The sequence below is a fragment of the Pithys albifrons genome, chromosome 3 (assembly GCF_047495875.1).
Source record: "Pithys albifrons albifrons isolate INPA30051 chromosome 3, PitAlb_v1, whole genome shotgun sequence".
Classification (NCBI taxonomy): Eukaryota; Metazoa; Chordata; class Aves; order Passeriformes; family Thamnophilidae; genus Pithys; species Pithys albifrons.
In genome coordinates, this window is record NC_092460.1 from 98,077,850 (window position 1) to 98,104,272 (window position 26,423).

A 26,423-nucleotide genomic window follows, 5' to 3' on the forward strand; every position below is an offset into this window, starting at 1 on the left:
TAGAGGATGCGGTAACTCTGAGGAGTTTGAGCTGACAAGCAGAAGCAAGCAGGTCTTTAATCCACATATAAACTTTTCCTTGTAAAACCAGTATCTAGAGTCTTTCCCCTGAGATACTACAAATATATTTCATCTCTTCTAAATGACATTAAAAGGTAATAACAGCTTAATGCAAAGATGTGCTGCACGGAGGAACAGATCTAAGACAATGAGACTGTAGCAGAAACCTCCTCCGCTGCTTAACAATAGGGAATGAAAACATTTTCATTTATTTTTACTTAAAGAGAAATCCAGAGTCCTGTGACTGCATTGATAGGAATGATGTACACACACTTCTGGGAGCATTGCCTTGAACTAAGGAAAAAGGAGCTGGTTCTTTCAGATGGAGAGGCAATGCACAGAAGTCTTCGGCTCTGCCTCCCTTTGCTCCTGATAAAAGCTCGGAGCAATGAACTCTCAGGAGATTAGCACACACACCCGCCAGCTCCAAAAACTTTAGGCAGCATACATGTTCCTTTGAGTCTTGTACATGTGTTGTGTATAATGTGCTCTTTTTGATATTAAAAAGTTGCTAAGTTGTTCTCAAGCTGGAAAGGGTTTTCCATTTAGATAAGGCCAAAGCCACTGCACAGCACAGGCACATGTGTAACACTGGAGTCTGAGAGCAGCACAAGCGCTGGCCATTCCACCAGGGCTGATAGGAACAATTCCATTTTATAGAAATCCTACTGTAAGTTATTTAAGTCCAACATGCATTCTTCTGGTGGCACTGCCAGCATCACCTTCCCACATCCCACACCTTTCTTCCACAGCAGATTATAACCAGTTGTCCCTGTGCTTGGCTCTTTGCATTTGATCACTCTGAAAGTCCACAACTTCTTCTATACACTGAACTGCTAAAAATATCACATGGAAATTATTTTTTATATCATAAACAAAAGCAGCCCTCATATGCATGGGAAAGGAAGAAAACTATTTAGATAAAAAGAATCAACATATCTATTTCTCTCAGTTTCTTCAGTGTGTTGGCAACACCTTCAGACCACACATAGTTCTTCATTTGCAAACACAAAAGTGGTACCAGTATGGGCTGTATGTGCTGTCCTGAAAGAGTGTAACAACCTGCATTTATTTGTCATCATTCACACATATAGGTCTAAAGCTAACCTAAGAAACACATAGGTGCTGCTGGATTTACCCTTAAAAGAGAAAAAATTGTGCTTTTTGGATGCTTCCAGGAAATGGGACCTGCTCTCAGCTCAGCATCACTTTAATTGCTGCTGAAATTCAGGACTTGTGGTGGGAGGACGTGGTGACTATTCAGCGGCACAGAACAGTGCCCAGCAGCTTCTCCTGCATGAATTTGAAACTGTTCAGGGCATTTAGGTTGGCAGAACTCTATAACCTAACTGGAACCATGCCAGCAGGGTTAACATGCTACTCTTGAAAAGTGAGCCACCGAGGCTTTAATCACCACAAGTGGCAAGGACTTAATTTTTCATCTCATTTGAAATATGCCAGGCTCAACAGCAGACCCAGCTTGTTATAAAATATCACCTCCTAATCAACACCTTTTCCTGCTTTATTGGATTACCTTGGATGTCTCCTGTGAGGAATCCTGCAGCAAGCCTGCTTGGCTTAGCCTGTGACCCAGGAAAATCTTAGCCTGCCACGGCAGGGCACAGGACAATATCCCACATATGGGGGACATACAGATCATCAACACTGCAGAATTCAACCTCCAATTTCTTCACTTCCCATACCAGTTGGCACATTTTGCCTTTGACCAGGCAGCAGGGCTAGTTTTTAGGACCAGAACTGCACCCTGGCATCCTATCTGTGTGACATTATAGTGTGGGATCTAGCAGACATGATGGGAGTTCAGCTCAGCAGAGACAGAACAAATATACCTGCAAGGAGCTCAGCACAGTGAACTCATGTCAGAAGAAATATTTGTGTGAAGGAAAAACTCCTGAAATAGAGGGCTCTTTGTAAAACTGAGGTTTACACTGAAATTTTGAAGAAATCCAGAGTTTCAGTCTGAATCACCTTAAATTTTGAACAGATACTATGCATGAGCTCTACTCCGTGAAAACCAGCTCATCTAAGGGAATTTTGTTACCTGCAACATCATCATTAAGATACTTATCACTTTTTAATTCAAAGTTTACTTTCCCAAAGAGCCCTAAAAAAAAAAAATTGTGTCAATATATGTAATATTGTGCTAAACCCTTCACATGCTGTAGTTTGTAAGTGAAAACAAAATTCAACATTGTTTTTTCAGCTCATCACAATTCATGTGATTTTATATCATGGTTTTAAGGAGACTGGCAAAAAAATTTTAAAGCCTGGTGTTACAGGAGGGTAAGTGGATGGCTAAATTTTATCAAAATCTAAACAGATTTTCACTAGTAATTCTAAAGCTTCTTAAACCCCAACCCTGCAAATATCCCAACTCAAGGTTCCTGAACAAGGATATATGATTTTAACTGCACCTTTTACATTGAAAAACCCCAAAGAATATATGTACATGTTTTGATCACATTGAAAGTATTTGTTTGTAGAATATTTTATACACACTCCAAGAAAAGGTAACTGAGTAACAGTTTTGCTGTTCTGAGTATGTAACGCTTGTAATACAGAAAAATAAAAACTGTTGCATTTAAGAATGGTAAAAATTCATCAATTCTCTTTAAAGTAGCAAAATGAATAAGTTACTTCTGAGACATCACAGACGACCTACCACCTTCAGCTGTATTACAATTTAAAGTACTCAGAACACAGTGAAAGCCTCTAGAATGACTGTTAAAAGTTTCCCATGCAAAACCAAATGCACCCTTGTTTCATATTTAATTTGCAAGAGGATCCCCAGCAGCTGAGCTGTGAGAGCTCCCCTGGCTGGTGCCAAACTGCCTGCTGAGCTGGGCTCCACACGAAGGCAGCACATGATTGAAGCCTAAATCCTCAGAGTTGCACCTCAGCTCCCTTTAAAGTTAATCTGAACATACTGGACTCCAAAGGAAATGAAAAGTGAGTTTCTCTCCCTTCCTATGGCACCAGGACTTCCTGTGTTTTAGCGACTGGTCAAGAACTATTATTTCCTCTGTGCTATTCCCAGTTGTGACTGTCAGAGGTAATTAGCGTAGTCCACACACAAGCATAAAATACTTGTTTAAATAAGCCTGGAATCAAAGTTCCACATGCACAGAAACCTGGAGAAACATGGAGAAACTTGGAGAATATTAAGATCCAAGTATGCTGTACCTGAACGAACATGCTGCTCTAAATATTTAGAAATGCAAAGTTCGTTTGCTGAGATGGATATCCATAAAAATCTATGAGAGATAAGGGGTATTAAAATTATTCACTCTCCAGTTCAGGATGGATTATTTGGCCAATCTGTTAAGCTGTACCTCTCTGACACACAGAATCAGTACCATCCTCCTCCCCTCAGGGAAAAGAGCTCATAACGTTTGAAGAAAAGTATGCTCCATCCCAACCGTAGGAATACACATGAAACACAGAGTCTTCCTTTAACACAACTCTCTGGAATGGGAAAGCAACAGACATCAACAGTGCGAATGCAGAGGCCAAACAAGTTCACCAAAGAAAATAAATTAAGCATAATGTTGCAGATTGTAAAGTGGCCAGAATAAAGGCCATTTAAATTGTTATCGACCTGTTTCAAACATACACACGCAGAGTTGAACTTCAATTTATCTCTCCATATAAAATACCACCTCTGGCGTCACAGCTTATAACCATGATTGAAACATTAATCTCAAACCAAGGCAGAGAAATTTGTGACTTTCTGTGTTACCACCTGAAGACCCACTGTTTTCCAGCCTTGGGCTAAGTACAAGCCAGATCCAGCCCTGCTCAAGTTTGACATTGCTCCTCAAAAACACAGGTATGCCATGGTAGGCTTTGCTTAACCGACCCAAACAATGCACATTTATACACAACATGAACACAGGGTTACGTTTTACCCAGTCACGCCGTACACAGCTGCTCCAAGAAACAGAAACCAAACTAGAGAAATACATAAAAATACCATCTTGTCAAGTCATCAGAAAACCAATAATGTTTCTAATGAGTGCAATTACAAAAATGAAAGATTCCAAAAAACACCGTTAAAGACAAACTTTAATTATCCAAGAGTCTGGCTACATGAACCAGGGTCATGTCTCCAAATGCCTTCTCATTTGAACTCTGTTACCCATCCAACTTCACATTTCTGAGTCTTGCAGAATGAAGTAGAACTGCCTACACACAAAAATAAGTTATCCCTTCCTAATGACTTACCCACTCACTAATATTGCCCTTAGCTGAGAGTTGGAAAAAACAGGAACATGTACCAAAGGTGAAGACTGAAGATGATGATCTCTAAGGTCCCTTCCAGCCTTACCCATTCTAAGAAGACGCTGCAATCAAGAGCTTTATGGTAAAGTTATAGTGCCTATCTGTGTGTGGCAAAAGGCAAATAATTCAAATGAGCTTTCTTAGTCATAATTTTAAAAATTAGAAGGCATAATTCCTTGGTCTTAACCTGGACTCTACTTGTCTGAAGCTCGTAATGAGTCATTCACCTGATTAATGCAAGAGAGATACGGGGTCCCATAATCCACCCATGATCTTTGTCTAGACAACGGCTTGTTCTGATGCTGAGATCAAGGTTAGGCTCAGATATGCTTGACAATGTGCACATAAACACCATGCAATATGTATTCTCACAAATAGCTCCAAGCGTGGATATTTTCCACAGGAGGAAAGAAATGTTTCAGACACTTCAGAAGGGTTTAACTGAAAAAGTTACTCTGCCAGTAACTCTTCTCTGGGCAGTTGCATTATTCAGATCAGCTGCCTGGAGGGCCAACTCTTGAATTCCAGGTGTGGACCATTCCTGGGTCCATGTAAATGCCACAGCTGCTAGTCAGGACCAGGAGGATCCTGGCATTGCTGGAGACACTCAAGGCCACATGTCTCAAAATCAAACACACACATAAAAGTCTCAACCAACATGTTCTACTTCCATGTCCTTCCCAAATAATCCTCTCAAATACAGCACAAAACTAAGGAGTGCTTGAGTTATGAGACATTGCTCTGAAAGTTTGGCACAAATTCCTGTTTGGGGGGCTAACAAACAATCAAATTTGTGGCATTTATCCCAGTAGCTAAAATAATTTTTATTTGTTTTTTAAGTGCCAGGAATTGTTAGTAATCCCTGACATTTTCATTAAGTTAAAGCATCCTTGATGGCAGAAGTCAGAGAAAAAAATAAAAGCATTTGATTAAAGAAAAATAGGAAAGGCTCCAGTGTGAAGAAGGTCAGCCCTTGTAGGCCAGTTGTGCTTCTCTTTTATCCTGCTTTAAGCAGTGGCCAGACTTTCCATTTCCCACTCCCTCCTCTCGAGTCCCCAAAAATACTCGGGGCAGTCAGGGAAAGTCTGAGAGGCCTGAGAACAGTAACACCCAGCTATCAGACGATAACCTAATTTGAAACTTATGCTTTCAAAGGCACAAAGGTGTCTGATGATCCAGCTGAAATAAAATCCTCGAGCACAGGAGCAGTAGACAGTGCAGGAAGCAATGCAGGCACTAAACAAAGTCACACATTGTCAGAAAAGGCAAAAAACTGATCTGACGTGACGAGTCAAGACAAGTGACAAAAGTTTTGCTGAAAAAGGATCAGTAGGAAATTAAAATCATGACAGCATTTCTGTTCAAAATACACAAGACAATAGAATCCTTTTATCACAAAGTCCCATTTTCTCCTTCAGTTTTATTCTAACCAAAATTGCAATTTGCACATCACAATGCAGTGAAAGGATCCATGACTTTCATTCCCATTGCATGTAAATAATTTACTGCAAAAGGCTGGCTTTTATCAGTCAACTTCTGCATTTTGCAGTTTTTATTTTTGAGTCCTTAAGAATCACTAACAACTTGTAAGTTATCTAAACAGGTCTGAAAACCAGAAAAATCTTTCTGAGAAGGTTTTAAAAGGACAATATCCCTTGAAGTCACGTTAGCTTCATTTCATTTGCTATATGCAGCAAATAAAGCCAGATAGCTAAAGAAGCAAAAGCAATACATTTTCACAATGCTGAATTTTTATAGTTGGTTTTCTAACTCCTCACTATTACTTGTAAAAAAAAATGGAGGCAGCATCTTTATGAAACTTATTTTCTGATTTGCTTCTTCAGGTACAGCCAGGTTCCAGCTGGTTTATTTATTTTGAAGGATATTAACACTTAAAAAGACCCCAATAAACAAAAGTAGGAAAATCTATCACAAGCCCTCTCCTAAAAATCAAAACAAACACTTTTAATCCATTTCCTCTATTCCCTCCTTTCAGCTGCCATTATGTTTCTTAAAAAAACAGCAAGAGCTGAGGGGTTTTTTTCCCCAGACATGAATTATTAGAAGTTAGGTATTCGTCTCCTACAGAATATAAAATTTTCTCTACTCTGTCTCCATAGTCCCCAAAACTCAGTTATGTGATTTGGTTTGTGCCATGGATAAAGTTTTACTATGGCACTTATTACATTGATTATTTTTCCCCAAGCGCTGCAAATTAAATGAAGCTCTTCAGTGAAAGTCTATTTAACTTCCCATTTTAAGCTTTTTTTAAAAGAAGAAAACTTCCTCATTAAATCCTTTCTTGCAGGATTTCACTGGAAATTATGGCTTTGATTATGATACAACTTCTTCAGAAAAGGTAAAGATACAGTTGTCTTCCCAATTACAGCTTTATCAGCACACCTTCGAGAGAAGTTATTTTTCTGTCTAATGGCAAGATTTAAACCAGGCACATTTTCTGTGCACTTTTTTTTGTTCCCGTCTCCTATTTTCCTTTTTTCTTTGAAACCTGCCTCTCCTATTGGCTCTTTCCCAATGCCTTTCTTCTGGCTGCATCTCAAGCTTGGCTGCTTTTCTCATTTTGTCTGTTTCTCCTGTTGCTCCTTCCTTGCTGGGCTGCTGCAGATGTGGAGGCTCATTCTCACAAAAGCAATCAGAGTCTAACTCTGAGCACACTGCACAGACAGCTCAAGGATGCCTGTGAATATCAGCAACCAGACACGGTGAGCAGCCAGGGCTTAATTCTTCAAACAGTCTGGCAGGGCTTTAACTCTTCAAACTGGTGGACTACACAGCACCTGTTTGTGCAGGAGTGGTGGTTTCCTAATCAAGTAAAAACGCTCTGTTGAAAAGATCATTGTTGCTTTTAAACCATCAGTGCAGCTGCTGGAATGAGGGGTTGGTCTGTGGGGTTAAACTAGATCTGGGGAAAGGCAGAAAGGATTTAAAACAACAGCAGCAAGACCTGAGTTACCAAAATGGCAAAGTGGATAACCCAGGATCCCTTTTAAAGCCCATCACACGCTGATTTACAAAGGGGGATTGGCTTTGTTAAACCCTTGAAGAAATCAGAGATTGAAATTATGCTGGTTTGAGATCCAAGGCTTGCTACATTCAGTTCTGGATCACGGCCACAGAAGGCACTGCTAGACAGTGGCAATTTTAAAATCTGATCTATCTCCCACTGGAGTTTGACACTAATGCTTTATGTCACCCTGATGCTTAATGCTTTACACAATTACAATTCTAGCACCTGTAGAACCAAGACACAGAAATATGTTCTTTTGATGAGCACCTCACTTGACCATCAGCCCCAATTCTCTTCAATTCAAATGAGATTTTCAGCAGCTACGATTGCATGAAAAAACTAGAGATTTGCTGAGATGATGTTTAATTTGACAGCTGGGTTTCCATGCTTCCAGGTGGCTGGAAGCATCAGGTTTTGGTAGGTAATAGGTCCTAACATCACATCAACAGCAAAGAGGCAGGATTGTAAGAAGATCAGCAATTTTATGCTTTGATCTGACAGGGAAATAAAATGCTCTGACAGAAAAGGCTACAAATAAATCTGAATTTGTAAACTGTGCCAAGAACTTGTCCGGACAACACCAGTGCTTGAGCCCACATTGCCAGGGATGAAAGACAAAAAAATTTAATGTCTGGTAAAAATGACATTTGTTTCCAGTCCACCTTTAAGGAAAAAGAGCTGAACCTCTAGGAAGTAGGAGCAAAAGGGTATGAAGCAGAGGACTTTAAAAAATGAAGCTAGAACAGAGGAGGAAGTTTCTCTCCCTAAAAGCTACTCCTTTCCCCACAAAATATCTAAACTAGTGGGAAGAGACTCTCATGTCTTCTCCCTCATATTGTGCTAATCTGACCAGCACAATTACAGCGTAAGAGAGAAACGAGACTCTAATGCAAATACCACAGACTATGATCAGAATTGCACACACAAAACCAAAATGTTTTCCTCAGTCCTGCAGTCAGAAAAGCAGAGGTGAGCTGCCTGTGACTTTAAAAAGTCAGAAAAAGAGAGCAGTTGACATAAAGTGGTTATTTAAAAAATATTAAAAATTATTATTTAAAATGAAGTAATAACAAGAGGCACCAAGCACAGGTAGAAATTCATTTCAGGAAGCTTAAAAATAAGGTCACCATGGCACAGTAGGATTCACATCTCACCTTTCTCTGTTTTACTCATGGAGAATACATATTCTTAAGGCATCAGCACTCAGGGCTCTCAACAGTATCACAAAATGTAATAGTGATTATTATTAGCTGTAGAAAAGTATCTAGACTTTCTCAGCTGGCCTAGTTTCAGACGTGCTGCTTTGCTTCAAATGCAATCAACAAATTCTATGAAGTTGATTTATTATTGCAAAATGTATGTTCTCTTGCATTAAAGCACAAGAAATAAAGCATGACCATCATGTTTTGCAACTAATTTATTTTTTTCTCCTTTTTTAATCTGTCTTACAAGTTTACCATGACATTTTAGTGACAACAGTGCTAAACTAACTCAAAAAACAAAAAGAGACTAATTAAAAATAGGCAGACAGCGAACATCATGATACACTGGCATAAAATTATCCCTTCAGTGTCCTTTGTAAAAATGCTGCTAAAACCCCAACATTTTCCATGGCAATACTGAGTCAGATTGTTTTATAATATATAGAATTATATATGCAGATCCTCACAGTGCAAGCATTTGGTTAGTGCTTGCACTCCATACTTAAGGCAAGAAAACATCTTCGGCCTTCTTGGAACAAAACTTGCACCCCTGAACTGAAGGTCTCACCAACACAAATTACAGATCTTGAAAACTTATTTGCCTTCCTTTCCCCCACAATTTCAGGAATTCAGGAATCAATCAGAGGTCTCTCAGCATTTCTCACTACTGAGTACGTATGATGGAAACAGCTCCTCTCAGCCTGGAAGGACTCTTTGGTTTTGTGGATTCTTTGGCAAAGATAACTAAGATATTGCTTGAGCTGCTGGGCACACTATTAACATTCTGAAGCACCCGCAGTTCTAGACTAAGTGGAAATAAGAAGTTGTTACATGTGCAGAAGGACTTTTGGGAAGGAGGGTAGCAACACCTACTGGTCATGGTGCAGACTGAACATTGCTTTGGTTTGGTTTTTAAAGTAACAAAGTATAAAAGAAAGCTTTTTCCTACTAAAGTCATGGCTACATTATTCCTAAAATATATCAGCACTAGTAATTTCAGAATCCTATCTGTAAATACAGATTAATAACATGAGCTGAGCTCTGGGCTTTGATATAAAACAGGACATAACGAGTCTTCCTGACAATCCCTTTAAGTGACTGAAAGATTGACATTACACACTCCAGTGTGCACAGCCTTCCTGCATTACTAATTATTGCCTACTCAAGGCAACTCAAATATTATGGACTGCACAATCTGAGCACCAGCATGACTTTTTTCTACTCTACCAAGCATTGCAAAGTATTTAAACAGCTGCTGCCATTCTTCAGTATTTTCACAATGCATTCCCTTAATCTGCAAAAATAAGTTTTTCATCAAAATTTTAGTTGGAGTAACAGAACAAAACATACACAACTGAGTTTCTTGATCCACCTCATCCCTTTCAGAAACAAACCGTAGGGCACAAAATACGAACAGCATTTTCAGAAAACATTTAATTCAAGATTAAAATATCCTCAACTGTAAGAATTTTAAATCAACTACACTAAATCTGCATTCAGCAGCTGTACTTAATGCTTGCTTTAGATTTCCATTTAAAAAAATACCACATTCATTTTTTGAAGTTGTGTCTATAGGTCTGATACACTAGCCTTAGGCATCAGAAGTTTTCCTGGTTCTTGTCCAACTTTGGAAATAATATCTTCTTGCTTCAGGTGTTAAAAGGATTCATACATTATTTATAAGGACTGCTAAAATCTAGCTGCTGGATCTAACTTGCAAGAGTAAGAGTATAAAAAGTTACATATACCAAAAAAAATAAAAAGGCACAACTGTCCCCATTTCAATTTTTAGCCTCTCTTTGTATGTCCTGTATTCCCAGGCTGAGTCTGGAACAGTCATCTCTCCCTCCCCATATTCAGATATTTCTCTGTAGCTGATTTGAGCCTTGTTGGATTTGACTTGTCTTGCATATTGAAACTATGAATTTCCAAGTTTAAAAAAACCAAACAGCTGTAACAATGCTGGGTAACTTGTTACACTTCAAAGATGACAGATTTCTCTGACATAATGGTGTTTGTTTACCTCCTGAGAAATCAGGCTAAAGAAGGAAGCCAGAACAGGGTGCTAAAATCCCTATTCAATGTCCTCTTGCTCCGTACTCTTCCCTTACAAATGTTGTCTACATACACAGTACTTGTGTTTTGTTTGCTTCTTCCTGGTTTAAGAGAGTTCATTGTTAGATTTTAAAAACAACCCTTTTAACAACCTTCACAAAAGTCAGACTTTAGGATCTCCTTGTCATTTTAAGAAAACATTGGTGTTTTGAACAGCAGTTCCACTTCCTGGGTTGTATTAAGGCAAGAGAAACTGAAATCCTGTTGATCTATAAAATAAAGCTAAAGGAAACAGAAAACTAAGGTCTAAGGAGCCTTAGAAATACTCACCAGCATGAGTAAGTCCTCACCTTGTTACTGGAATGAGCATATTTGTTCACTCAACCCACTGTACCTGACAGCCCTTTTACAGCTCAGTTACCTGTTCCTGACTACAATTCCACTTAACTGGAGCACAGAGCAACTGCATCCATCCAGCTGAACATACACTTCCTACAGCTTGAGAAATCCCTGGAATGCTGCCCCATGTGACACTGGCAGCGGATTTCCTTACCCAATAAGGTGATGCTGTTTATGTTCATCTTTACACTGAGCAGTTTTTACACCTATTCCAACATCCAGACTTTGAGACCTTAGTTGTTAGAAAAGAATAATACACATAATAGAGCATGATATCCATTCTGTCACGATGAAATTATAAATTATGTATCTTGTGAGGATTGCACCTGTTCATTACACTCTTTTGGAAAATCAAGTTTTGCCTGGGATTTTCATACCAAATCCACAAGCTAACATATATTTATTTCCACACAAAGTGCAGTTGTGTGCTGTTCACATTTCAGAGGGAAAGTTAGACTAGGTCATGTTTCTTAAAGGTTTACCTTATTAGCAATCAAGTTTCATGTAGCTGAAAAACAGAGAAAACTTTTGATTTTTCCACTGCCACCATTAAAATTCTCAGGCTAATTGCAACTCATAGCATTTGTATAGCTGGTTTCACTGTTTCCTCAAGCCCTGCTTCTGTGTGACAAGAAAGGGAAAGAGCAGCTGGAACAGGGATGATGAAATGCTAATCAACGTTAGCAAAGAGAACTAAGAACAAGTACAGCACTTTTAAACAACTCTTACTTCCGTATTTAAAGCTGAATTTATTTCAACCAGAAAAAAAGGTCTCTCTGTTTGTTTGGTTTGGGGGTTTTTGGGGGAAATTTGTTCCAAGGAAGAAGAAACAGCTGTTAGGAGAGGGGAACGCTCTGCCAGTCCCACCAGCCTTCCTTCTACTTTTACCAGGTTACAGAAGCTCTTGCAGTACGTGTAAGAGGGAGGCTGGCACAGAAAAGTAAAGTAAAGCATTAATTTCTACAGTCACCTGAAAACTTGAAAATTAAATACATTAGGAGACATGCATTATGAGACAGTAAACTTTTGACAGGAGTTAATCTGGAAGGAAAATAAAAGAGTGGGAAACAAACTTGCCACAGCACTGCCACCTGTTTTGTACCCCGTGGGTCCTTCCTGAGTCACTGCCAAGGGGCAGCACCGCTCCAGCTGCTCAGGGATGCACAGAAAGATGCAAACACAGGGACCAAAACTTAAAGCAAAGGATTAATTGCGCACCTTCTTGAGAGGAGACAATGGGTGGCAGGTAATCAGGGATGTATTCCTTCCTCTCCTCCGCATCCTTACTTCCAGGCTGGGGAAATTGCAGGACATTGTTCTTGGTGACGGGAAACGAAGGGATTTGATGTGCAAAAGTGACAGGTTCAATATTGTGTATGTAATCTTCCAGCTCGTGCAGGTTAACCCCCATAAGCTTGAAGGCATCGCCTACGTCATCCAAAATTGGATCTGTGCGGCCATCTGGAACGAAAATACAAACAGAAGAACAATATTTCTGCAAGAATCCAGATTAAAAAACCGGATCTATTCTTAGACAGTACAGTCTCACATCTCACCAGTTAAGGGTGGTAAAATACTGCCCAACAGTTCTACCTGGTTTACTTTCAAGATGATTTTGTTTTGACCCATATGCTTTTGTTTCAAATCATACCATTAAAGAACTGCACCTCAGGAAGCAAATCAAGCAAAAATGAGGGAGTAGCAACAAACAGCTTTACCTGGCAACAGTCAATTGACATCATGCAACACCACTTAGGACAGTTTTGAATTTCTTAATGTAAATTCAGATTAATAAAACAAGCCCTTAATATGCAGAAAATGCCCTTTACCAATATGGGACAGATCAAACATAATTTTTCAACTAGGAAAAGGAACAATTACATTTTGTTGAACTGACTATAGTTTACAGAGAGCCAAAAAAAAAAAGGTGTCTCACGTATCTCTTGATAACAAGAGTATTTCACATAGTATCTTTCCACCAGATGAAATCTTCAGGCTTCTTAAAACTATGAGCCACTTCACCTACTTGTTAGATAAATCTCCTGGATAAAAGAGAGGAATATTAAGTAGTAGTCTGATGAGGAGAGAGCATTTTACATTAAACTTCATGGACTGATCTTCTGGGTGGCAACTTAAGTTTGATTCCACAGCAAAAATCTTATTTTCTTTACAAAAAGCAAAATGAGGTCTTCCTGGCCAGGCAGTTGGGATTTTTTTTTAATATGATCTCCAAGAAAACATTCCAAAAGAAGATGCAGTTTTGCACTACACAAGTAATTTGGCTCAAAAATTTAAATTATACAGTGCAGAAGTCTGTCAAGTATCTCAGTTTCCCTGACCTGACAGAGGGAAATCCCTCTGAAGGCCTCCGGAGGGAGAACTGGACACACCTTTTGCTTAGGCAGCCAAGGCACTGCTTCAAGTCTGGTCCTAACTTTACATAATAACAATAAAACACAAAAAAAGCCTTAAACCCCAAACATGATTTTTAATTCAATAAAATGATACTGCATTATTACAATTCTGTAGAGTTGGCTTATGAAGATATTACATCCCTACATGATGATAAGCTGTGATTTACTTTAAAAAGTAATTATGGAAAAGCAGCCTGTGCTTATTGAAGGAGCACAATCGCTATTGTGGAGCCCCAGCTTTGGAGAACGGGGGGGATGCTCTTTTATTTGTCCTTTAACCTAATCTCGTCTTGGTTTATCTGGAAGCCGGAGCAGGCTGGTTCTCACATCACTGGATGAATTCAAAGCCCCAGCCAACTCACGCCTGCAGGTACATTTAGAGAATAAGAATTTTGTTCTAGAATTTCCCTTCTTAGCCTTGTGGTGAAGATAAAGATAATACTCAGATTATGGGTTTGATTCGCAGCTCTCCAACACTGGCCTCTTGTGTGACTCTGGGCAAGTTGCTTGTGTTTTAATTCTTTCCACAGCTAAAAGGGAGATCAGGCAAGTTATCCCTGTTTTTACCCATCTGTATTTAGAATGTGAATTCTGCATGACCAGAACCATCTCAGAGTTTGTGTAATATTTGTTACAAGTGCAACACCAGTTTCTTCTGCAGACTCAAGGGACAGACTTGGAGATTTGCATACTCATAATTACAGGAGGATATCATCCCTCTGCAGTAGTTATGAGATCCCTGTAGTCATTAGGCAGGCAGAAGAGTGTTTTATCCTTCAAAAATTAAATTTATGTAATTAACAGAGCGAAGAAATTTTGTGTGGTCACTTTTAGTTGCTCTTTGGGCTACAAAGATGCCTGCAAACTTACTGATCCTTTTAAAGGTGTCAAGGCTTAACAGATACAAGTTTGACAAACAGGTAAAAAGAAAAACTTGGGGAAAACTTTTCAAAGTTTTTTCCTAGAGCTGCACGTGGTCTTTTTAACCTCCAAAAAAGGATACCAACGTGACCAGCAACTGATAAATGCTACAAGGGATTTCTTCCTCCAACTGCTTTTTAAGAACATATGGTAGAGAAGAAACTACTAAGTGTAACTGAAGCATAGAAATATTTAACAACCATATCAAGAAACAATTACATGTGTTAGAAAGTGGGTTCAAAAGGTGACCAAAAAAAACCCCCAAAGAAGATTCAGCTTTTCTGCAGCTTTGGCATTAGCCTGCAAAGAGACAATGCCAAGTCATAAGACTGATTAAAAGTTTAAAAAAATGTTTAAACCTGCAACTTGTCAGAAGGATGAAAAGGTGGAGCAGTTAACCCTTCAAGACAGAGTGTCCTCAATGATAAAAGCGTTCGAAAAAAGTTTCAGGTCTGTCTCCATATCTGTATTTAAAATCAAAACAGTTATCAATTGGAAATATACACAGTACAAAAATGCATTAAATGTAACTCCAGGTGTTACATCAAATAAAGGCTTTACACTTTTATTTGAACAGTTTAGCATTCCTCTTCTCTCTCAGGTTTAATAAAAAAAAAATCACTAAAATAGCAGAAGCCAAACACATGGAAGGGAATGCTGACAAACACATTAACACACTCCTGGTGTTTCATTCAGTCTTAGGCTTTTTTCTGTAAGTAAATGGTGCCAAAGAAACGTTTAATCTGTGCATACTGAACTTATCTCAATAGTGTTCAAATATCTGTGCTATCCTCAGTTTAAAAATTCAGATGTTAAAGCCTCCCAGTGAAATAATTAATCCAATGTCACACAGCACGTTAGTGCCAGATCACAAACAGCCTCAGAGCTTTGGTTTCCAGTCTCTTGCTGTTCCTTAGACCACAACACTTTAAATACTATCTGTTGTCCAGGACTGGGAAGAGATGGAAGGACATGGGAATAACTCATCCAGCAAGTTTCAACTTTCTTTCTTCCCCTGCAAATGGTGAACTAAGCAAATACCTCTCTCAGAAGTTTTAAAGGTGTTCTCTCTCTCTGAATGGAACTGTGCTCCAGAAGTGGCAGAGCTGTGGCAACAGCAGAGCTAAATTAAGACAATTTGGTCTCAAAACAGCTCACCAGAGAGCTGTGGGAACACCCCTGCAGCTCCAATACTCTCAGCTTCCCTGTGCATGAGAAGGAATTCTGGGTGAGGAGGGATCTGCCACGGAAATGGACTCCAAAGAAGTACAGCACCAAAACAAGGGGCAAAGAGAATCCAGGCAGAGCTGAGTATTTGGGTGGAAAGTCACCCAGCCCTCAACCCTGCTGCTCACCATCACCTGCAGATGGACCTACCTGGCCACAAGGAAAACTAAACCAAACAGAATGAGGATGGTGCACTAAACTCCCAGGCAAGCAAGGCTTTGGGTTAAGGGGGAAAGGAATTTTTAGAAGCTACTAAAATTTAGTTATTTTTGCAAAAGTCATGAGAACTCCTCCATCCAAACAAGCTGACCAGTGGTCACATCATCCAAGGCCCTGTGAGGGGTCAGGGGGCAGTCAGAGAACTGCCTCAGTTTCCTTAAATTCAGTCTCAGGAATAGCTGATTTGCTTTTGTCAAACTCACCCCCATCATCTCCTCCTTCCTGGCCCAGAGTTCATATGAATCAGTGAAAATTTAACAAGTGAGTAAGCACAGAACAGAAGAGCTTTTAGTTTCATGCCAGGCTTCTTAAAGGAAGTAACTACAGTTCTGTAACAAATATACTGAGAAAAACTAATGAGTCACCACCCATGCAACGTGTACATGGATTATAAATATATCAGCATTCCCCCACACAGCTGCTATAAAAGAAATATCTTAAAATTTTATTTTAACTAGCAAATTATTAGGTATAGCTCCTTGGTATTTTAATTACAGGCTCTATCACAGACTCCCTGTGCTCCAGCACATCACACAGCCTGCCACATATTAACTACCCGTGTACCAAGTAGCTACTCCAGGATAACTGTTTCAGGAAGACAACACATTGCTTCCATCCAGCATCCACAAATCCTATCAGAAGCACACACACTGAGTTATTTAATAAGTATAGATGCCTTACTTGAGTGCACTTAAGTGGGGAAAAATGGTCCTGTTAATGTAGTTACCAGTCAGGCAAAAGCATCTTCTTGATACTATTGCTCAGTCTGCTCCTTCTCCCAGTAACCTCATAAAAGTCAAGCAAAAAAACATGTTGACCTTCTTTATCAGTGGCCAGTAAGAAGTTAATTAGCTGAAAAATATCAACATTTAAGGCTATTAGGACATAAAGAAATACAGTTGTTATAACAAATGTTATGGGCCTGGGATAGATATTCATTACAAAGTCATTCAGCACCAGCAGAGGGAATCAGCTCTTTTAAACTGATCATCAAAATCTAACACTTTGATAGAGACTATTACTGTACAGTGGTAAGAGTGAAATAACTAAAAAAAAAAAAAAGAACAAAAATAAAAAAAATATATGAGGTAAATTTGACATTTAATTAGAAAGAAATAAAAATTTGGCCAATGACAGGTCAATTCTCTCCTCTGTGGTAATTCCCAATGAAAATATTGGTCTGCTGTTTGCATTCTCTCAAGAAATTTGCAGTAAGTTGGTTTTCCCTTAAAGGAGACTCTGCAGTGAGATTCAAGCATGTTTGGAGCCAGTTCTATTTCGGCAAAACATTTTGCTAGATCTGTAATTTTCCCTCCAGTTATAATGTTGTGCTCACCAGATCAGAACTTGCTTTTAAATAGAAATGCACTGCTGCATTATTAATACTAATTTCAATATATTAATTTATTTATATTATGTTTATATGTCCATAGAATTAGTATTTAGTCCTGCAAGGAGCAGGGAGTTGGACTCAGTGATCCTAATGGGTCTCTTCTAACTTGAGATATTCTGTGATTCTATGGTTACATACAATCTTCAAAAAAGTAGTCAAACAATAAGGAGTCAAAGACCAACTTTCAAACTTTACTTCATCACTGTAAGCAAATTTCAGCAGAAAATAGAAAAATAAAATCATAGTATATCCAACCATATGCTCAACACTGAAAATTGAAGGAAACAGTATTGGAAAACCCACTTCTAGATTAAAAAAAAAAGTTAATTATCCAGTTATTGCACTTTCAGTTTTAGTAGCAGATAGTCTAAATCTGTCCTGCTGGCCAGGTGCCCTCAGTGAAGTTAAATATCTTCTATCTGGATGGTTTTTAGAGCAATGTAATAGAAAAATCAGGCTTTGGGGGCATAAACCACGACCCTCCTTTCATCACCCCCATGAACTGCATCACCCACATAAATATACTGGAAACTGAACTCCCTCACTGGATGTGTGGAGAGGTAAAACTCAACATGTTCTGCATGTCTACAAACCCCTATCTCAATGCCAGGCTGCATTACCTGAATTCAGAGCAAACAAAGCAGATACTGGTCTGTCTTCCCTGGACAGCTCTCCAATATAAAAAAAAACCCAATAACCACAAGAAAATCCAGAGGAGATAACCCAAAGGACCAGCTCTGCCATGACTTCTATCAAACCACATGAAATGTGAGTGCAAAACCAAGTGGCCCATAACAGGGAACTTTTCCCTTTTCACCTCTGCTTAAAACAAACAACAATGCAGAACTCCACTCTCAGAAACCACACCACGTCCCTTTGTTTTGTAGCCCAATACCTTAATTACACACTCCAGCACTGGTTTTCAGATATTTTATTTAAATTTTAGGATAAAAACCATGTGTGAAGCATACAGCATATTGAATAGGCTTTCTCTTACAAGCTTTCCACAAATTTGAGCAGCATAATATGGTGTACTTTAGGAGGAAAACCCTGATTTTCTCGCTGTAAGTTCGCCCTCTCCTCCACCCCCAACAGAGTATTCAGAAGCATTTCACGGCATCAAACACATCTCAAACCCGCTTTGCAAATCCTTTTGCCTTCCTTCTGCAGCTCCAGAAGCTCCCATCAACTACAGCTACTGCAAATGCAAAGAAACAACAGCAGAAAAGTAATGAAAATCTTGAATGTAGCTCTCCTAATGGGATGTAACAGCTGGAACAAAGATCTAACACAGCTGGGAGAGGCATCATTTTCTTCTGCAACTGAGAAAACACATGAGCGGCGATGACACGCTTTACAGAGCGATACCACAGTGTCTCAGCTACGTCAGAGTAAATCCATTCAGTTTGGAACACAAAGATTATGTCCCTCAGCTGACAACCTTCCTAACTCAAACCCCACTGGTTTGACTCTGAGATAACACACTGACAATAAAGATGCTACAATTGGAATTTAATTAATTCGACTTATGCAAAACCATGGCAAAATTCAAATCATTCATCCAGAGCTGGGTTTGTACAGTAACTTAGTTAAGGAGCAAAAGGAAACAATTCTGAAAAAGCAGGGAGATGTCAACTGAGTATTAAGCTGTCTTTTTACAAACCTTTATAAAGAAGGAAATACTGGGATCATTTTAAGAGAGATAATACAAAAAAATATCACATCACCGGCATGAAAACAGGACGTTCCCCTTCTCCTCCAAAAAAACCCCACAACCAAAACCAACAAAAAAAAACGAAACAAAAAGATTGTGATACTTGTGGTGCTTTTCTCCATTCATAGAGGGGGAAGAAAATACCTTTCCCCACTTTCAGTGAGCAAACCCAAAGCAAGAGAGAGATAACTGAGCTCTATGTGCCTCCAAACCTTAAGCACCAAAAGGAAAAGGTGGCATTTTCACCATCTCTTCATCTTTTCCTCCCAATCTCAGAAACACTGCAGCATCTGTGGCAGAGGCAGCTGACCCTGCAGGCAATGCTGCCCAACAACTCACTTCTTCCACAAGGCCCTTCCCCATGTTTGTACTAATCCTATAAAAGGACAGCTCTGACCAAGCCTAGGGCAGCTTCTTTTTGACCCCATAAATCAGTTCTCCCAAACCCTCTCTGTTGTCTCCTTTACTCACTTTACAGCTAATTTCTGTTTGGATTGAGATACAAACCAAATGTGCAGCAGCTACATTTGTGCTACTGAGCACACAGCTCAATATTGCACAGAACCATTTCCAGACTAACTTGCTCTCAAATTTGGGGAAAGCTTGTACAAGGAAATCTATTCAACTGAGTTTAGAAATCCAAACAGTTTGCAGCAGTGCTAAGTTCCTTCTAAGCCTGGCTACACTGGCAGTGTCAGGCTTGATCTCAGTTACTCCTGAAATCCTGAAGCAGAGGCAGGACCAGGTACCAGGTACATTCAGCTCATCACTTTGCTTTACTGGGGATCCCCAGGAAGAACTTCTGCTCCAGAGCAGGGGTGTGACCACAGGCAGCAGCACATTGAGGCCATGGATGCTCTTCTCCTGACCAAGCCTGGCTGCACACACACTCCAAATTCAATCTTGCAGAGAAAGCACACATGCAGTCCTCACTGATTCTCTGATCTTGAGGCTGTATCTAATCTACCACGAGCTGACAGCAACACAGAATCATAGAATGGATTGGGTTGGAAAAGATCCCCAAGATCATCAAGTCCAACCCTTGGTCCAACTCCAGTCCCTTTACCAGATCATGGCACTCAGTGCCACGGCCAACCTCAGTTTAAAAACCTCCAGGGATGGGGAATCCAACCCCTCTCTGGGCAGCCCATTCCAATGCCTGAGCACTCTCTCTGCAAAGAATTTTCTTCTGATCTCCAACTTCAATTTCCCCTGGCAGAGCTTGAGCCCGTGCCCCCTTGTCCTATTGCTGAGTGCCTGGGAGAAGAGACCAATCCCCACCTGGCTAGAACTTCCCTTCAGGTAGTTCTAGACAGTGATGAGGTCACCTCTGAGCCTCCCTCAGCCTCTCCCCACAGCAGTTGTGCTCCAGTCCCTTCTCCACCCTTGTTGCTCTTCTCTGCCCCCGCTCCAGCCCCTCAATATCTTTCCTGAACTCAGGGGCCCAGAACTGAACACAACACTCAAGGTGTGGCCTCACCAACACAGAGTTCAGAAGAAGGATCACTGCCCTGGGCCTGCTGGCCACGCTATTCTTGATATAGGACAGGATCCCATTGGCCTTCTTGGCAGTCCACAACCCCACAGCTCCCCAGCATGTCAAAGGAAGGGGGAATATGTCCCTCTGGGCACAGGAGGCACAAGCAGCCCCTTTTCTCCAGGTGCCTACCTCTTCAGGGCACTCCTGTTCACCCAGTCCCTCCACTATGGGGATCCCCTCCATCTCTCCCCCAATACTTACGGATTGAGCCAGGAGCCCTGGCAGCCCCATCTCTGCAAACACATCACTCCCACGTTACACCCTCTCTGCCCCACATGTAGGGTAACAAAGGCCTCCACACACACAGACTCATGACCCTCTAGCCATACTGTCAGCCTCAGCCTTGCTCCTCATTCCCACAACATTCTGTGTTCAGACCTGGCAGCAACCCTGACAGCCTCCCTCTCCCCACAAACTGCCACCTTCCCACTCCCTCCCTGACCCATCAGCACCCCACTTTTCTGACATTCCTACACCCAGCAGATCCCTACCACCCTCTCATTCCCACTGGCAGCATTACTGACCCAGCAAACAACTGGACATCCCATCCTGCCCCTGCCCATGTTCTACAGGTACCAGCAGCACATCCAACCTCTCAGTACCTCTACTGCAGGCTCTGCAAGGACACAGAAAACCCCAATGGACACACAACTGCATCCTCAGTTGCACTCCCAGACTCAACAGTACTCTCTGCCCCTTTCCCATCCCATCCACACACATTCCACACTCTCCCATGTGGCCCAGCCAGCAGTCCTTGCACTGACAGCCAAGACTCCTCTTCTTTCTCTTTTCCCACTTGGTGTAAACTCATCCCTTCCATGCTTCCATCCCAGCACAGCCTCACTGCAAATTCAGTGAGGCCTTGGGCATCCTGCCCCCCACCACCATTTCCAGCTCCTTCTCTACCACCTCAGTGGCAGCACTGGCTAAATCCAGTCCCCCACATTTCCAGCCAAATCCCTTCCACTGAATCCACATAAGGACATTCACACCTCATGCCACACGCACCAAATTATCCCCAGCCTCAACCCTCCCCCTTCTGTGCATGCATATACTCCACACCTCCCTGTCACACTCCCACATCCTGTGCACTACACCTCTATTTCCCCCAAAACCACTCTAGTGCATCCCTGTCCTCCCACATTCCCCACACACACGTTCCCAGTCCCACAGTACCATAATTTCCCTGCTCTACACGCACATCACCAGCCTCATGTACCTGGCCCCATTCTTCCCTGGTACATGTCAATCCTTGCACACTTCCATACACGTGCATTCCTGACATCAGGCACCACAGTTCCATGTCATCCCTGACCCCACACAGCACAGTACCGGTGCCCACCCAGCCCTAAAGCCCCACTCTTTCCCTTGCACAGATGTACCTCCAGTCCCACAAACCACCACCCCCTTACACACATATTCCCAACTCAGAGCACTCCAGCCCAAGCAATAATGCTTCCAGCCACATCTCTCCCTCCCCAGGCAAGAGGAAATCCAAACCTTGTACTCTCCAGCCTCAGCACTTCCCCTTGTGCCAGAACTATGAACCCTACACACACATCCCCACCTGCAGTGGGCCCTCACATCCTTCTCAGCATTGCCCCCAAAACACAGACCCTAAGCCAAAGATGAGCCATGACAACAAAGAGGCAGCACCATGTCCTCCCATGCACATATTCCCTCATGGCAAGGGGACTGGCTGCCCCTTCTTCCCCCTGGATCCAGAACACTACAGCTCCAACAGCAGGGGCAACAGTCTCCTGTACACTGCACCCTAACACCCTGCACGCTGTAGGCAGAGAGAGGGGGAGCAGCTCCATGTCCCCACACCCCAGACCCACTGCCACAGAACTTTGTTTCCTCCAACTCCAGCCCCACAATCCCAACTCTCTGTCCGTGCCCACATCCACTGCCCCACAGGTCTGCCTGCCAGCAGGGACCCTTTACACCAGCTTGCCCACAGCTTTGCCCCCATCCTCTCAGTCCTCTGTCCTGCTCCACAGCCCAGCACCCCTTCATCTTCCCCACAGGCCCCAGCACTGGCCCACGGGCTGGTCTTCCCCATACCCAGACTTTGCACCCACTGACCCAGAGCCCACCTCCCTATACGGCACCACAGATTTCTCCCACTATCCCTGCATTGTCCCACAGCCTGATCTCCCCCATGCCCTCCCCCTGTCACAGATCACATCCCCAGGGTCTCTCCCTACAGAGATGTCCAAATCCCATCTCCCCGTGACCTCTTAAACTCCCCACAGCCCACACCTCCCTGACTCTCCCCTGCCAAACACCCCCAGCCCCTGGCACTGCCTGACAGGCTCCCACCCCACAGCTGCCCTCCCCACACCTCCACACTGATACCCCACAGGCTTCCCTGACAGACCTCCTCCCCACAGGCCCCAGGGCTGCCCAAAACCACCTTCCCATGCCCTCCTACCCCGTCCAAAGCCCACCATACCACATCCTCCTACCCTGTCCAAAGCCCACCATCCCGCATCCTCCTGCCCTGCCCAAAGCCCACCATCCCGCATCCTCCTGTCCTGCCCAAAGCCCACCATCCCACATCCTCCTGCCCTGCCCAAAGCCCACCATCCCGCATCCTCCTGTCCTGCCCAAAGCCCACCATCCCGCATCCTCCTGTCCTGCCCAAAGTCCACCTCCCCATGCCCTCCTACCCTGCCCAAGGCCCACCTTCCCGTGCCCTCCTGCCCTGACCAAATCTCACCTCTTCGTGTCCTCCTGCCCTGCCCAAAGCCCGCCATCCCACATCCTCCTGTCCTGCCCAAAGCCCACCATCCCACATCCTCCTGTCCTGCCCAAAGCCCACCATCCCACATCCTCCTGCCCTGTCCAAATTCCACCTCCCCGTGCCCTCCTGCCCTGCCCCAATCCCAAATCCCCCCGTGCTCCTGCCCTGCCCCGCAGCCACCAGCGCTGCTCCCTTGGCGGGATGGCCGAGCCTGGCAGGAGCACCCGGTGCTCGCTCTGTCCGAAGCCTGCCCAAGCACAGCCACCCACCGCGGCCTCCCAGAACCGTGTCCAGCCGCATCTCCCCCGCCCTTCCCAGCCCCTGCCCCGTCCCGCACTCACAGAGCTCGCAGTAGCGGTGGCAGCCCCGGCCCAGCCCCTGCAGGTACCGCTGCAGCACGTCGGTGAGGAGGTCGCAGGCCGAGACCTGCACCGAGTCCCAGCCGAGGGCCTGGCAGATCTGCGCCACCGACACCCGCAGCAGCCAGCGGGAGTAGGTCTCGCACATCCCGCCGGGGCCGGGGCCGCGGGAGCTCCTCACGCACCGCCCGCCGCCGCCGCCGCCATCTTGGCGCCCGCCAGGCAGCGCCGCTCCAGCGCCGAGCGCATCGAGCGGGGCGGGGCTCCCGCCGGGAAAACGCCCCCAGGAATCCCGAAAACCGGCGCGGGGCGGGATGCTGTAAGTTCATAAATATCCCAGGATCTTTAAGTATCTTCCCGAAGGGAATTTACAGGAGAGATGGGGCGAGGCTATTTATAAGAGCGCGTAGTGACAGGACAAGGGGGAACGGGCTCAAACTGAGAGTAGGTTTAGGTTGGATATTAGGAAAAAATTCTTCGCTCTGAGGGCGGGGAGGCGCTGGAAGAGGTTGCCCAGGGTCGTTGTGGATGCCGCATCCCTGGAAGTGTCCAAGGCCAGGCTGGAGGGGACTTGGAGCAACCTGGGGTAGTGGAAGGTGTCCCTGCCCATGGCAGGATTTGGAACGGGATGATCTTTCAGGTCCCTTCAAACCCAAACCATTCTGTGATCTCTATAATTAATCTCAGTATCTCTAAATTAATATCAGTATCTCCATTTCTCTAAGTATCTCTGAGCCAGGTGGCAAGAGGATGGTGCCAGGCCGTTCTCAGCAGTGCCCAGGACGAGGAGCAATGGCCATGAACTCAAACACAGACTTTTCACAACTGGAGGAAGAACTTCCCTACCCAGAGGGTGGCAGAGCCCTGAACAGCTGCCCAGGGAGGGCCTGGAGTCTCCCTCTCTCGAGACATTCCAAACCTACCCACACATGTTCCTGTGCCAGCTGCTCCAGGTGATGCTACCTTGGTGGGGGGGTTGGACTGATTATCTCCAGAGGTCCCTTCCAATCCAAAGGATTCTGGTGAAAATTTTCAAGTAACTGGACAGTGGGTAAAGGAGGGTAATTCTCCCTCTCTGCTCTGCCCTCTGACCCCACCTGGAGTGTTGCATCCAGCTCTGGGATCCTCAGCACTGGAAGAACATGGATCTGTTGGACTGAGCAGAGGAGGCCACGAAGATGCTCCAAGGGCTGGGGCACCTCTGCTATGGAAACAGGCTGAGAGCTGGGGTTGTCCAGCCTGGAGAAGGCTCCAGAGAGACTTGAAGGGGATTTGCAAGGTCACGTCTATACAGACAGTTATGTAAATAATGACATTTAAGGCCAAGAGTGCCTGGGCAGTAGAAACATCAGTTTTGGAAACAGATGTGGCCAAATTGGCAGCAATGAGGAAAAAGTGTTTCTGGGGGAGTTGTTTAATTGGGAAAAAAACCAAGATGGGAAAGAATGAAACTGGGGTGGCAAAAAAGATCCAGAAAACAAAATTAACAGTAACTGAGTGGTGTAGGAGGCGCAATGAGGAGCAGCAGAGCTGATACTCAGTGGTGGCTGTGTAGATATGAAGAGCACAAGTGCACGGCTGTAACTCTGTAATTAATCAGCACAGAGGACAGAATTGTAAATAATAGCAGTGCAGTATTAGTTTACTAATGGTCTAATAAATCAAAGAGTTAATTTGTAGTGTGCTGATGTCAGTGAAGAGCCCAGTCTGTTTTATCAGTCACATCTGCAGCCTGAAGAGCAGGAGCTGGACCAGGAACAAATTCCTGAAGCTCATGGATTGGTCAACAGCTCCATGTCCCAGTGGACATCAGTGACAAGTGGTGTCCCTTAAGGATCCATATTGGGAACTGTTCCAGCTTCCCTGGGCAACTTGTCCCAGTGCATCACCACTATCACAGTCAAGAATTTCTTTCTAGTATATCCCATCTAACTCTGTCCCATCAGTTTAAAGCCATTTCCCCTTATCCTGTCATTCCAGGCCCTCGTCCAAAGTCCCTCCCCAGCTCTCTTGAAGACCTCCCCCTGCAGCATCCTCCAGGCTGAACAGCCCCAACTGTCTCAGCCTGTCTCCAAAGCAGGGGGGGCTTCAACCTTCTTAGATACAGATATAATAAACCCACTTTCACCATGTGTCCTAGTTCAGCAGCCGGGACCAGTTTATCACTATGTGTGTGTGACCAAAGCTGTGTATTTTACACCCTCTAAGTAATTTCTCATGAACTGTTTACAATGGGCCATTTGCATCAGCTGCCCAGGGCACACCTGACCCAGGCTACAGGCTGGGTGGTAAAGAACCCTGCGAGAAAAGGGTCTTCACACCAGTGACTCAGGTATGGTAATTCCCCTCAAGGGAGGCATTAGCACCTTCACACCCAGCCTGAGGGGCCATGCATGCTAATAAGCCATCAATGATTCCAAAAATATCCCAGGACTCCCTGAGCGTTCCCACCTGAACCTGAGGGTATGTAATCTTGCGGGTTTTGGGACTTCTGGTACCACTTGTTGGATCCAAAGTAGGACCAGAACCTCGACAGGACTGTGACCATCATCTGCACCACCAGGTTTTCTCCTTTCCTTTTACTGCGGACTCAGGGGAACCACGTGGGGCTCAGCACAGGGGCTAATGACCACCATTCTGTTTGTGCCCAGAGTGCTGGGTTATGCTTCTGGGTTTTGTGGGTTAAAACCAATTTCTCTTTGTATCCTTGCATTTACTGTAATATTTTCATTAAATTATAACTGACTTATAATGTCTTTTATGTTGGGTTCATTTCTCCTGCCAGTTTACCTTTAAACCAGCACACCATGAATATACAGTGTGCATTCCAGGTAACTACTG

The 26,423-nt window shown here is 43.3% G+C and overlaps 1 protein-coding gene across 1 annotated transcript in view; it reads right to left on the bottom strand.

Moving 5' to 3' along the window:
- The window catches only part of TAF3 (TATA-box binding protein associated factor 3), a 118,071-nt gene extending 94,283 nt beyond the window's left edge, over positions 1-23,788 (bottom strand). Inside the window, exons 1-2 of the mRNA XM_071552847.1 lie at positions 23,565-23,788; positions 12,265-12,507 (exon numbers count right to left, since the gene is read on the bottom strand). Coding sequence (XP_071408948.1) covers positions 12,265-12,507; positions 23,565-23,730 — 409 coding nt within the window. The 5' untranslated portion in view covers positions 23,731-23,788. The remainder of the gene's footprint in view (positions 1-12,264; positions 12,508-23,564) is intronic.
- Between the last annotated feature and the right edge of the window lie 2,635 nt (positions 23,789-26,423).